Here is a 15,591-nt window from a genome sequence, read left to right on the forward strand (position 1 = left end):
CAGATGGACACTTTCCTTGTGCCTGCAAAAACCTGATCACGGTGCTCACTTTGCAGTTGGCGGGATTCGGTATCGCCGCTGCCATTTCCAACACGTGTTCCTCGCACAAGACTCAGCGCAGCACTGACGACTCACTCCCAATCCTCGTCGTATGGATCACGGTTACTGCCAGTGTTGCCAACTTTGGTACACATTTTTCCCCCAACGTACAAATGTGTTTGTATCTTTACTTTCCGGACAAGCCTCGTTTAGTAATGAAATAAAAGATATATATTGTATTGAAATCCCATAAAATGAGTATGGATTAGATTGATCAGTAACTAATGTAGGCATATTGGTGTATCATTTTATTGATAAAATTACTGATAATTTTATCAATGCAATACCCCTATAAAGAGTCTGTATCTGAATGCACAATTCTGCCATTTTGCTATTATTTTGGTGAATATAAAGTTATAATTTTTCTGTATGTTCATTAATTGAGTGAATGAATGAATTGTTCAGTTTCTTCATGGAATGCTTTCAATTTTGTATCATATCAATAGAATATCACTATCGGTAAATTTTATTCCTGCATCACTAGAAATTGCATACGGGTACATCCACAACATACATACTATAGGGATAAGACTCCAAGAAGTAGTAGATATCTTCACTTTAATGTGAATGAATAGCACAATTAGAATCTTCAATATAAAATATGTGTATCATTGTAATGTTTGGAATACTATCTGCAAGCAATAACTACAAGCATTATTTTCCTGTAGTTTACTTTTATTACAAGCATAAGAAAACAGTTTTTCGTTGTGATGTTTCAAGAGAACACACACTCCCTTCATCAGACATTTATTTTCATTTTGACTAAAGATACAGTTATAACAGTGGTTAGCAATTTTTTAAACAAAAAGAATCCATTATATAATGGATGTTATAATACAGTTATAATACAGTTATAACATTGGTTAGCAATTTTTTAAACAAAAAGAATCCTTTATATAATGGATTTTTTATGTTTAAAAAATTGCTAACCATTGTTGTAACTGTATCTTTAGTCAAAATGAAAATAAATGTCTGATGAAGGGAGCATGTGTTCTCCTGAAACGTCGCAACGAAAAACTGTTTTCTTATGCTTGTAATAACCGTAAACTACATGAAAATAATTCTACAATGCAAGCAATGTGTACATACAAGAAAAACTATTAATAACTAACTAACTAACTAACTCTCTAGCCTTCTTAAACCCGAAGGTTCATGGCTGCAGCAACACAGGCCTTCCATCTGTCCCTATCTTGAGCAAGATCTATATACTCTTTTCCATCCCTACCGATTTCCTTTAGGTCTATCTCAACGTTGTCCCTCCATCTTCATCTTGGCCTTCCTACAGGTCTCTTACCATCTGGTTTCCCAACAAGAATCCTGTAAACTCCTCTTTCCTCTCCCATTCGTGCCACATGGCCTGCCCACCTAAGTCTTCTCGATTTAATTATTCTAATAATATCTGGACATGAGTACAAATTATGTAGTTCTAAATTATGTAACCTTCTCCACTCACCTGTCTCCTCATCCCTTTTAGGTCCAAATATTTTCCTAAGGATCTTATTTTCAAATACTCTCAATTTATGTTCCTCTTTCAATGTAAGGGACCAAGTTTCACACCCATATAATACTACAGGCAAAATTACTGTTTTGTATATTTTAACTTTAAGTTTCTTAGAAATTAAACGAGAAGACAAAAGTTTATGAAGAGAGAAGTAACATGCATTTCCTGAATTAAGCCTACTTTTTATTTCCTCTTTAATATAATTTTCATTTGTTAATATTACTCCTAAGTATTTGAATTTGGAAACTGGTTCAAATGAGTTGTTATCAATAATTAGATTTTGATTATTACCTAACACTTGGTTTCAGCCTGTAAGCATATATTTAGTTTTCTCTTTGTTAACTTCCAAACCTATCTCTTTAGCAGTTTTGAAAAATATTTTAGCATTATTCTTAATTGTATTCACATCATCCCCCAGTAAGTCTACATCATCTGCATATGCTAACAACTGAGTCACACCATTTAATTTTAGTCCTTCTTTAGTTTCTTTTACCTTCCTTACAGCATATTCTAAGGCAAAATTAAAGAGCAATGGAGATAATGCATCTCCTTGTTTTAACCCATCATGAATTGTAAATTTGTCAGACATATTATTACCCACACGAATTTTACTTTCTGTTTCACTGGTGCATATTTTTATCATACTAACAAGCTTCTTAGGTATTCCAAACTCTACTAATATATTATATAATTTATCTCTTTTGACCGAATCATATGCTTTTTTGAAATCAATGAATAGCTGATGGACATTTTGATTATATTCCCACTTTTTTTCAAGTGTCTGTCTGATGTGAAAAATTTGATCTGTAGTTGATCTGTTACGTTTAAATCCACATTGATAATCACCTATAATTTCATTAGCATATGGGGTTAGTCTTGTTAAAAGAATGTTAGACAATATTTTGTATGTTGTTGAGAGTAGAGAAATTCCACGGTAATTATTGCAGTTCATTTTATCACCTTTTTTAAACACAGGAACAATTATGGATTCTTTCCACTGTTGAGGGATTTCTTCTTTATTCCATATTAAACAAATTAATTTATGAATTTGACATATTAATGAATTTCCACCATATTTAATTAACTCAGCTGGTATTAAATCAATGCCAGGTGCTTTGTTATTCTTAAGCCTTTTAATAGCATCTTTAACTTCAGTGAAGTTAGGTTCTGGAACTAAAGGTTCTGCTGTGTGGACTTCATTTACTTCTGATTTATCTCCTACATGGACATTTAAAAGGTCATTAAAGTAGTTCTTCCATCTATTTAGAATATCGCTTGGGTCAGCTAGAAAATCACCATCTTTATCTTTAATCAAGTTTACTTTAGGTTGCCACCCCTTTCTAAATTCATTTACACCTTTATATAAATCTCTGATATTTTTATTTTTGCTGTTTGTTTCAATTTTATTAATTTTGCTTTTCAAGTAATCTCTTTTTTTACTTCTAAACGTGCGGTTAACTTCTCGCTTTATTCTATTATAATTGCTTAGATTTGTATCATCCGAGTTATTTAACCACCTAAGTCTAGCCTGATTTCTTATTTCTATTAGATTATGACATTCATTATCAAACCATGGCTTACTTTTTCTCGGTTTATGGTATCCTATACTTTCTTTAGCTGCTGATTCTATTGCATTGCGTATGTGCTCCCAATTCTTATTTACGTCTGTTTCATTTATATTTTCATCATCATTTAAATCCTGCAAAACCTCAAATCTATTTGACAGTTTAATTTGGTAATCTTTCTTAATTATTTCATCAGCAAACTTTCCTGTATCAAATTTTAGAACTTTTAGATTTTGTTGCTTATGATTTATCACTGAGAGTCTTTCTCTTAATTTAGCAATTACTAAATAATGGTCACTGGCACAGTCAGCACCTCTATGTGTACGAACGTCAATTATACTAGTATGCCTTCTCTTATCAATGAGAATATGATCTATCTGATTATGAGTTTTACCATCTGGAGAACACCAGGTATATTTATGGATATCTTTATGTTTAAAAGTGGTACTTTTCACAATTAAATTCTTTGAGGTTGCAAAAGTAATCAATCTTATACCATTATCATTACTTAATTCATGAAGTCTTTCTTTACCAATCGTGGGTTTAAATGTCTCTTCTTTGCCAATCTGTGCATTACAGTCACCTAACAGAATTTTCATATCATACTGAGAAAATTTATCAAAGACCTGTTCTAACTCTGTATAAAAATCATCTTTAGTATTATCATCTTTAACTTCCGTTGGTGCATGTATGTTTATTAAAATAATTTTACACCACCTACCCTGTAAAACTGCATATGATATCCTATCATTAATAAATTCTACTGTTTTAAGAGCCGAGATAATTCTATTATTTATGAAAAAGCCTGTTCCAAAATTATGATTTGCAGTACCACCATAGAAAAAAGTTTAATTTTTAGTTTTACAATTCCCTTCTCCTGGCCACCTAACTTCCTGGACAGCTACTACATCTAATTTATACTTAACTATCTCATTAACTGTACACTGAAATGCCCCAGGCCGGTAAAGGTTCAGAACATTCCAGGTGCCTAATTTAATATCCTTAGATATAAGGATAAATAAGATTTATTCATCTTCATTCCAGAACTTACTAAGGAAGGCATTTGTCCTTTCAACACAGAACAAGACTGTAAGAATTCAACTTCTTGTGAGAGCGATATGGACTGCATTGGAAGCATGAAATGTTGTGATTCCAATAGCTGTGGTAGACTGTGTGTTGATCCTGTGATTGCTACGGACCTAGAACTTAATGCACCTACAAGTAAGTTTCACTAGATATCATTTCATTTATTCTTTTCATTTAAAGGTATAGATTTCACTTTTAGGTTGTTCTAAATTCATAATGATTTATTTGTGTCTATTTTGAGACTTTGTTCCTTGTTCTGCATTTTTGCATATGTTTACGTTTTTCTTTGTGAAATATGTCTGTATAATGTGTTAACTATTGCTCAAGTTCATGCTTAAAAGTTATTGAGAGAACTCAAAACTTCAAATCCCTTTGAGATTCTAATGACTTATATTGTTACTATTTCTTCATGGGAGGACTGAGGAGGAAGGGGGGAGAGGCAATTACTCCCTACATGTGTCTTAAATCAACCAGTAGAAAATAAGAGTAAGTGTTTGGAAGTAATTGGTTAGTTTTAAAGCTGTTTTTGTAATGCAGTTACAAGTAACAGTAACTAGTTACTTTTTGAAATGTTGAACTGTAACTTGGAGTTACTTTTCACAGGTAATGAATAACAAAATTAACAGTTACTTTTCTGTACAATTCAATAATAATAGCAAAGAGAAACAAAATGATAATCTTCATATATATATTTATTAAGAGCAAATGTTTTACATCATGTATCAAGTATAAGATTTACTTGCAATTTTTTATCTCTGTGTGTTTATACTACATAATCTAATGAAAATTAATGTGTATTTTAACTGGCCATCAGTGAACAGAAGAATAGCAACTTGAAGTTCATGAATGCAACATGTTTTACAAATTATAGTTTGACTAGAATAAAGTAGCTGTAAAAGTAATGTACTTTTTAGTAGCAGTAACTATAACTCAGTTACTTTTAAAAGTAAGTTTTCCTCCCCTTGATGTCTGAAGAAAATAAGTTATCAGCTTATATTGGGGTAAATGATATTCATCTCTCTTTGTCTAAGAAGAATCATCATTCCCTTGATGTTTAATATTAAGTGATCACCTGCAATCTCTGAGATGTTAATCAAGAGAAAACCTTCACTCTGAAACTATTAGGAGCAAGCTAAAAATAAAAATGATGCATCTCCACCTCACAAGAGAAAGTCATTCATCCCTCATCCCCCATAGCTTGTTTTCCTTACTGAGAAGCACAATCAGTGAAAAGTAATTACAGTGTATTTTTATATTACAAATGCACCATTATGCTTTTCAGTGTGCGAGTACCTCAGGGACTTCTCTGTGAACATGGAAGCAACTCAGGATGAAGTGGTTTTGGCTCTCTCGGCACCCAAGTGTGGGAAAGATGGATCCTTTGAACCTACACAGTGTGATCGACTTGGCAATTGCTGGTGTGTGGATGATTATGGAACAGAAATTCCAAGGACAAGGTATAACTATATAATTACTAATTTATTGCATTTGAAGTCATTAGATGTGTGTTAGGGAAATATCCTTTAAAGACAAAGGTGGGAGCTTTCTTTAAATGTGTTTCTGCAAGAATGCATTTAGAGGGGGTTCAGACCCCCATCCCCTAAAGGACTTGCCATGTAGTAAATTTAAATACAAAATAGATACTTGCTTACTGTTTATGAATTCCATTTTGTGTTGATAGTGATGCAATAAAATTAAATAAAATTAATGCATAATTGATGATAATAAATACTAAAAAATTAGCAATCATTTATTTACATCTCTATTACGTAGTAAGTCTTGAAGATCAATAATAACATTATTGTTATTATATAATGATATTTTGAAGAAAAATTAGTCACATACTTTACTTTTATCAGCTGGAACTAACATTATATTTCATATTTCATGAATATTATACTTCTCTATTTATTTTGGTACACGTTTCTTTGGTAGAACAGATTATTTTTATGCACATTTTAGTGCTTCTAATCAGAAAGAAACTGTTGTTATACCTCTGTTTTACACCATATATTAGCTATTAATGTTATTATTACTATTATTATTATTATTATAATACCTATTAATTTAGATAATAATAATAATAATTAACGTGTGATGACCAGACTAGAAATATATTCTGGATATGTGCATGTGCAGTCTCAGTGGCCAAGCATGTAAAGTGGTTCAGAAGTGCCTGGCTATGCGTGTTCATTGAACATTCCTTCATCAATTTTATCCAGTCATTACACATTCACATCACCGGAAACATGATGTTAAATAACAGAAATACTAATACAAATACAGATACATACCTGTGTACATGCAGTATGTGTTCAAAGTGGTGTAATGCTAATGTTGCAAAGTAATTTACTTGAGAGTGTTTCGGGCTCAATTCCCAGTGAGAGATTTTAAAACTTTTGACTCTTACATGCAATACTTTACGTACCATAGACTTAAAATAATGTCCGTGCTCCAACATAGTCTTTAGGATAAATATTGCTTTCTATCCTACAAAACATGCATTTCCGATTTATTCTTAAATCTTTACTAATCAGACATTTCTATAAATATACTGTTAATAATTCAAGCAACTATATTGTCCTTTCTTAATGTTCTTGAAAGAAAATTAATGAAAGCTATTTTCTAAATACCTTCTAAATATGATTTCTAAGGCAACACTAGTCACACATAAGGTCAGGCCTGTATTTATAAATGTGGAGGTCTGAGGCTAATAACATTGTTAGCTTCCTCTTCCCCCCCCCCCCCCAAATGTACAATTTCAGTTCAGCTTTTATGTATGTTATGTTACATGGTTAATTATATTTTTACCACATGCGAAATGTCTTTTTTTCCCAGTCTGTAGCCCTTTCCAAAACATTTTTTCCTGTGGACCTCGCTTCTGTAAATCCGGGCCTGAATATGTTATGCAACTTTCATGTATATAGTCAGTGGTGGTTCGTGGGGTTTGCAAGGGGCAGGGCACATTCAAAATGTAGGCTATATCTTAAAACTAATGAAAGTCATACAAGCAGCATTTAATATACCGGGTGATCTGTTTGAGATGTCAGAAAAGTAAACCATTATATACAAAAGGTTAATGTAGGTAGCTCCGAGCAGCTTGTTGCAATATAAGCAGAAAGGATGTAAGTTTCGAATGAGTGGAGGTTTACAGACTTCAGCCACATGGCGGCGCTAATGTTGCACATGGTAACAAAGGTGGTGATCATGTCACAACATCGCACACAGTATGTCGTATGGAATGCAAAATTTTCGAGTATTACATGCATGCTATTGCCGAAGCAGCTGAAGTCAGTAAACCTCCACTCATTTGAACCTTACATCCTTTGTGCTTATATTACAACAGAGTGCTCACAGATATCTACATTAACCTCTTGCAGATAACGGTTTACTTTTCTAACATCTCAAACAGATCACCCGGTATATCAAATTAAAAGCATGAGATACTTTTTAAGAGCTTACCTTGTTATTTTATTTCTTGTATACATATCAGTTCTATTCTCCTATTTTTGGCTGTAGAAAATTCCTCAATCATGCACTTGTTGAAGTCTGGAATGGCGTGTAGGCCTACCATCTTCTTCTCTATTGATAGCATCGCCAGTGCATTCAGCCTCTCGTTCCCCATGGAGTTCCGTAAGAATGTCTTTATTCTGTTGAAGGTAGAGAATGATCTCTCGGTCTCCACAGTCGTCATTGGAATGGTCACAACTATTTTCAACACCATCACACATTCGGATAATGTTCGCAACATGTTGTTGTCATAGAAGAATTATGGAAGGGGTATTGCACTGGAGGCACAACACAAATATTCACGGCTGTACAATACTTCCAACTCTGTTCGCAATTTTGGGCCATTTATTTTGGGATATGATTCAAGAGTCATCTGAAATTCACTCTTGGAATTCATTGCAGTATTTGGGGAACTTATGAATGGAAAACAGCTTCAATGCACACAAATGACTGGGAAACTCAAACCTATCATTGATACTGCACACAATTGTATCACAAACTTCCAGAGCTGCCAACCTATTTTTGTCATGTTCAAGCACTGTCATTTCTTCAAGGGCTCATTTGAAGAGGTTTCTTCATTTTTGTACAGTTTCCAAACATTGCCTATCGCACTAACAAAACATTTGACAAACTCGCTCATTTGAACACCATCGATGTCTTTCTTTTGAATACAATCAAAAAGATTGCAACATGTGGCATGATTTTGTGGTAGAACGTAAGCCACTAAATGAAGTGAGGACCTTTCAATATTCGCACAAACCCCGTAGCTTCCACAGAGGATTTTTTGTCACTTCTTTTGGTGTCGCTCATGTGCTCAAAACATTTCAGGAAATTATATTTTTGTTCATCAACAGTATTAACTGTGCGATGCTGAAAATACCAAATCATAGGTGGGACACTACTAATCTTCCTTTGAGCACATTCAATCAAATAATCCGTTCTTTTCGGAGATCTTGAAGAAAACATCCCTCTTCCTTGCAAATCCTGAAAAAAATATTCTGCTCTGCGAAGATGATGATGTCGCACTTTGAAGAACGAGGTTTTGTTGATGCACATAACAGTGAATGTACTTGTCATTGGGGTATTTATCCTTGACCAAGCACTGGACCCCAACCTTCTCCCACTCATAACTGAAGCTCCATCATATGTTTGGCATATTAATTTATCAGATGATTCTTCTACTCCCATTTCACATAGCTGTTCTAGAATCGTTTCTGTTAAACCACCAGCACTCCTATCGGACACTTGAAAATAACCCCAAAATCTCTCTCAAAATTAGCTATAGCAGAGTTTTGCATGAATTGTCTGTTGCTTCATCAGTCTGAAGGGATAAAAGGTCTACCTCACCGATTTCAGATAAAATATGCTTCTTGCAAACGCATCTAAAACTTAATTTTGAATTATCTTTGATGTACCTTTGAAGACACTTGAACCACTTTCTAAATGATCTTTCAAAGCATTGTCAAAGGACGCTGTGTAATTCATGAGTCCTTTAAAAACACCCGAGTTATTTGAGTCTTCTGTCTCGTCATGACCATGCAAAACCAATTCAAATTCCCCACAAAAGTTAATCTCATCAATAATACGTGACAAAATATATATCTGTTTTTGTCCACAAGCTCGTTACGTCTTCGAACAGAAACTCTATAACCATCATCAGCCCAAGGCAGCGATACTCATTTCATTGTCTAAGTGCTTTTTTGACAAACTGTGTTTTTTGCTTGTTTCAGGCAAAAGCTTCAAGTTTCTTACCCGCTTTTAGTCCATGGGTCTTCTCCGTTGAATAAAATGCACGGAAAACAAAAAAGGGAATTAGCTACAGAACACCGCATATCCATTCCCATTCCCACTTTTTGTATATATTTTTATTAAATTTTCTTTTGCATGTTCTGTCTTTATCTTTGAACAATTGATTTAGGCAAAGCTCTGGTCTTGGCGGGCCTAATTCTTTGGCGAACAATCGGTCTTGGTGATTTAATATTTTACTTTGTAAGTATCTCACTTGATTCATTTTGCTATATTTTCATGTGTATGGTAACACTTCAGTAAATAACTCACTAAAGCACACTAATTTAAAAGAAAAAAAAACTTATTAAAGCCCATCGAACCTCAACAACAGACTTTCCACGGTTCTATTCTACCTCCTTCTTCCAGAGTTTTCTCCATTCCTTATGTTCGGTAAGGTACAGTAAATGAACCCAGCCACCATCCAGTGGGAAACCGAAAAACAACATCCCCAAGTGTGGGTCCTGGTTCTCAGCGATATTGTGACCATTCGCAATGAAAACACTCATAAACCTCCAAACCTCCCCCTCAGCTCAGAATGCAGGGATGATGTTAAAGCAGTGAGGCAGGAAGTTCACAGCCAGAATGTGGCCCTTGCTATGTTGCCAAGTTTTGTTCAACCCACTCTAGCTGTCTTCGCTCCAATGAAGACTGCTTGCGGCAGAACAAATACAATGCTAGCATTGCAAATAAGTATAAATTGTTATAACTGTGGATGGAGTGGCATGTGATCGTGTAACCTAAAGGTAGAACCGCGCCTGTATATAGTGTAATGAATAGACTAGTAGACCTCCCTGATGGCATAGCGGTAATATCATTGCTTTGTAAGCAAGAGGTCTGAGGTTCAGTACCCAGTGGAGGCACCTAGTAATTCAGATCCCACTTTAAACTAGGTCCAGTCCCGATTAGCCTTTCTGTGCATAAAGTGGACTTAAAATAACTCAAATAAACAATGGACTAGTAATCATTGTCTCCTAAAAGATTTTCCAATCTAAGTGTACATACAATTACCTATATTTAAGCACTTGTAACATTCTATTTTCCAGAGTGAATGACAGCATACCGAACTGCGAAGAAATAAGATCTGAATTGAGCTGTCTGGGGCTGACATGCAGGCTTGGGTGTGAATATGGTTTCGTCCTGGATAGCAAGACACGTTGCCCACTCTGCCAGTGCCGCAACCCATGTGATGGCGTTCAGTGTAAGCCTGGCGAGCAATGCAACATGGTTGGTGTTGACTGCGAGGTTGATTACTGTCCTCCAGTGCCAGCATGTAAGTAATTTTTCAGTTATATTGAGAGTAACAGCATCCATCATTTTCTGTGCAAGCCCTGGCCCATTCTCTTCATGATTTGCAAGAATTTTCTCTTTCCATGTGTCAGTCTTTGACATATTATTGTAATTGTTTGACTTCATCTCCTTTTTTCTTCAATTCTTTCAGTCAAGGGATCCCAGGTTTGATATCTAGTGGGGGCACATAGTGGTTCAGATCACGCTTTAAACTGTAGGTCTAGTCCCGATTAGCCTTTCCATGCATAAAGTGGACTTAAAAACAAACTCAATCAAGCCTTTCCTCAATTTGGTTTGCAAAATGAATGTGAACCTAGAATATGAAATCTTAACTGAAGCCAATACAGGCCCGTAGCTAGAATTGATCTCTAGGGGGCTCATGGGTTATCAGGGGGGAGGGGGGCTTTGTAAACCAATTCCATTTTTTTAAAAAATAACTATTAAATGTGTGTGGGGATAGTGGATATTACATTACATAAAATTTATAAATATCGCACAAATACTGCATTTTCCTACATCTTTTAAAATATCTCCTGAAGTGTTAATTTACTGGTACTGAAATCATCCCTTACACACTCCATACTGCTTTAGATGATACAGATATTTATATCAGACAAAAAAATGCACAATATTCAATCACAGTGCCTACAGTACATTCCACCCCCAGCTGAAGCAATGAAACTCCCCTTCCTTCCCAAAACTTGGGAGCTGTTGACCTTTGATGCAGATGCGAAGGAAATTTGCATGATGACATTGAAATCACAGATTTCTGTCTAAATGGAGGCTGCAACAGGGGCAGTGAAGGTACAGATAAAGAAGCTCCCCTATGAAAGAACTTACAAAGTCTAGAGAATCTTCTAAATACTTGCAGCTACTTAGACTTCAGCTCATACACAAGATGAGCAAATGTAATAGCTGCTGTTCATGTTCTGTGAATTTATTCTTTAAGTTGTGAGCTGTCTAAATTTTCACTCTTCACTGCAAACAAATTATACAAAATAGTTTTACCTAATGTCAAGGGGGCTGATGGCAGTTCCAGTTCCAGGGGGCTCAGCTCCTCCTGGCTCCTGCCTGGCTACGGGCCTGTGCCAATAACTGATATTTTGCCAATCCAATATAAAAATGTGCATGATCCATGAGAATTCTAAGTTCGTAGCTCATTCACCTCGTTAATTACTGTATGAGTCCAGGTGGGTGCATAGGTAATGCCTTGGGAAAAGGAACTACATGTTTAGATATTTGCCTCATAAACACCAGGGCATATTGCTGAATATTGCACTGAAAATACAGGCTGATTAATAAAATATATAGGATCGGTAAATTTTTAACAATTTTACTGATACACAGCTATACCTATATCAGCCGATACAGATAAAGTTCTGATTAATCTACCCCTTCCCTACTTTATACTGTAAAATATTAAATGTCAATGTTTTCAAGTGTAAGTAGCACTTGAAAAATTACTTTATGTGAAAATAAGGATTCAATAAGTTATTACTGTATTAGATCAGATTGGTCCAGTTTTCCTAAAATAAGAACAGCATAAAGCAGGTGAATCGTAAAATGTTGCTGAAGTCTGATTTACGTGAAATAATTCTTGAAGCTTTTCTAGCAGTAATGGATGAACAGATTCGCTTCGTATATCAGCAAGGTTGGTTTTTGGTGTAATTTGGTTGTAAGCTTTTGAGAGCTAATATCACTCTAGTTTCAGGGATTGAAGTGAAAATAACAAAATGACAGAATTTTGTACAAACATTACATGCTACTCCCTCTGTCCCATAATTATTGTCCGGTACACCTTTGTTTGTTATCTCATAATATTTGCCTGATATTCAAACTGTGACATTGGTATATACAGAAGATGAACATGAAACAAGGGAATGAGTCATAGAACTTTACTACTCAAGGATCAGTACAAATTGTGCTTTCCATCTGCCTCTTCGTCTGTCATTTCTGTACTACCATTTTGGCATACCGGACTATAATTATGGGACAGAGGGAGTATATATAGATATATTGGACCAAAACAAATACAACAATATTCCTATGTTATCAATTTTCAAGGATGAGAGTAAAATTAGTTCACGAATGCTCGGAAACACATCCGGAATTGATCAGACAAATATCACGAGAGAATCTCTTCATCACGTGTTTTATATGTTGATTGTGCTTAAAATTTATAAATTAGAAAGTAGCACAATATATATAAGGAGGGTGGTACTGAAAGGGAGGTGAGGGGTAATAACCCTTCTGGTTGCTGGAAATTTCTCAAGTATCACACTGTACATAAAATGGCAGTTTGTATCAATAAAAGGTTATATCCATAATATTAAGTGAACCTTTTTATTTTTGTACTAATAGGCATTTCAATGCAAGCAAAGGAACTCACATGCCCATCAGGTGAACCTCTGATTGATGACTATAAGAAAGAAGTTCGGCTGTGCACCTCATCTTCCCAGTGCCCAGGTGGCTACCACTGCCACAAAGACATTGACGAGTATGAAGGAGTTTGCTGTACTGACTCTGGTAAGCACTTTGTGTTTCTTGTCTAAGTCTTATGAAGTGTCACTTAGTCCATGTACTAGCGATACAAGTCTTTCGTTGTTTAATAAAATTATTGATAATCAACTAGTTAATGATTAACATAACACATTAGTTAATGAAAAAGTGTTGATTTTCCTTAACTGTAATTATTGTGTATATTTAGACACACGGTAATGTTATGTGAGAGAACGATTATATAACCCTCCCTTTGAACCCTGTATATTTTCCACCTTGTGCTTTTTTGTTCTTTAACATTGCACTTCACTATATCCAAAATAAAATTTGTTTTCTTGGGTTAAGTGTTGACTGGGAGTATTTCGTGAGAAAGTTAAGATAAAAAGTTTGTAAATTTTATGTTTTTTAAGTTTCAATGTGGTGTCATGAAAATTTGTAGTATTCTCAAAATTATTTCTAAGTTTTATCCACTTTTCAATTGCTGCTTATTGTTCAATATATTGTTATATTGTTGAGAGATTGAGATTTTCTAAACTACTTTCAATTGTGAAAATGTGTAGATATAACTGATATTGTTAATTTCAATACAAAAGAATATACAATATATTACATTTTGTAAAGGATATATTAATATTTCACAATGTTTCATGTTTGTTTATTTTTATTTTACTCTGCTATCTTTTTCGTTCCTTTTTCCATTGTTTCTTCCCTGTTAACTTTTTATTTGTTATTATCTAAATTTTCTACATATGTATAGGTACTAGTTCCGTGTAGTGGAGACACCTAGAAATCATTTATTTCACACTTTTTTACATTGCTAACGTACAATTCTGCATTGCTGAACATTCCTTTAGGTGTAATAATGAATTTCTAACGGGAATAATGTCTATTTCTTACATTTACGACTACTTACTGTTCTTCCTTTTCTCGGTCCTCTAACATGCAATATGGCGATAGCGTACTGGTTCATCGCGCGATGTGGCAGTGTTTTGTCGATTTGGAGTGTGAATGCAGTGTTTCAACCTTATTCACCGAAAAATACCTAATTTCGTGGCCGGATTGGAAATTATGCTAATACCTCGGTAGCCCCACAAACAATTGACGTTAGCCCCACAAACCATTGATGTTAGTCCCACAAACCATTGGCGTTAGCCCCACAAACCATTTCCAGTAAGGTTAGGTTAGGTTCGGTTAGGTTAGGCAAACATAGTTAAAAAACTTCACGATGCATCCTAGACACGTCATCTTCTTGTGAAAACACGGTGTGGTTTGCAACACTTATTGGGGGTTACATCATCTAAAACACGGAACATCGTGTTCACGTGCAAAAAGCAAATGGCAGCAACAGCAATTCTGTGTCGGAGAGATATTTTCCCCAGAAGAAAACATGAATTGGCGTTGAAAAGGATAAAAGTTACATTCCCGAACCTCAACAATGCTACAGAAAATGATTTCCGTAAGTACTTTCTTCTGTAAAAAGTAAGAAATCCGTCTCCACTTTACAGAACTGTTACCAATGTATATTCTTATCTTCCTCTATTTTATATTTCCTACTCTATTATTTACAGAAATGGCATTACTTAAAACTTTCCTTGTTTAAAATTGAATCCAAACCACTGTGTGTCTAACCCAGGACCCCTTGATTACCAGGCAATGACATTACCATTACACCGTTGGCAAGATCCTCTATTTGTAATGAATTAAAAGTCTTAGTTATGATAATAATACACTTTAGCAATTTGCATAGAAAAGCTTGTTCTTAAACATTTCATTTGTTTTTTATGAGAAAATAAGTTGTGAACTAAGATATTAATTTGAAATCTACTTTCAGAGAGGCAAGAAAAGCTTGGGCAATGCCCTTACCTAATTCCAGTGAGGTCAGTGTCCTGTGATTATGAATGCAAAACTGACAGTGACTGCAGTGGTCCTAGCAAGTGCTGCTCCAATGGGTGCGGAACTCAGTGTGTAGATCCTGTAACAATGACTGGTAAGTAAGGATAAGAGTTGTTTGTTGAACAGTTTAACTCTAAACTGCATGTTCTATATTACCTGAAAAATATGAAAAGATCCTCACTTTCTCATAATTTTACATTTTTCATGTTTCACAAGCTCATAATGACGGGAATATAAGGTATGAATACACTAACAATGCATTTATCCAAAAAGTCCTGTTTATCTATCGAATTTGGTACAATTTCAGTATTGGTAATATTTATAACAGCATGTCATTTTCCAATAATTTAAATGATAGTGAAT

General features: G+C 34.7%; 1 protein-coding gene across 2 annotated transcripts in view; it reads left to right on the forward strand.

Annotated features, from left to right (window-relative positions):
• LOC145985195 (uncharacterized) overlaps nucleotides 1-15,591 on the forward strand; it is a 149,858-nt gene that overhangs the window by 104,410 nt on the left and 29,857 nt on the right. For both annotated transcript variants that reach the window (XM_083118922.1, XM_083118923.1), the window contains exons 11-15: nucleotides 4,210-4,386; nucleotides 5,534-5,708; nucleotides 10,593-10,819; nucleotides 13,198-13,362; nucleotides 15,167-15,322. In XM_083118922.1, the coding sequence (XP_082975048.1) occupies nucleotides 4,210-4,386; nucleotides 5,534-5,708; nucleotides 10,593-10,819; nucleotides 13,198-13,362; nucleotides 15,167-15,322 (900 nt within the window). The remainder of the gene's footprint in view (nucleotides 1-4,209; nucleotides 4,387-5,533; nucleotides 5,709-10,592; nucleotides 10,820-13,197; nucleotides 13,363-15,166; nucleotides 15,323-15,591) is intronic.

This window comes from Lepisma saccharinum, chromosome 3 (genome assembly GCF_977018435.1).
Source record: "Lepisma saccharinum chromosome 3, izLepSacc3.1, whole genome shotgun sequence".
Taxonomy (NCBI): domain Eukaryota; kingdom Metazoa; phylum Arthropoda; class Insecta; order Zygentoma; family Lepismatidae; genus Lepisma; species Lepisma saccharinum.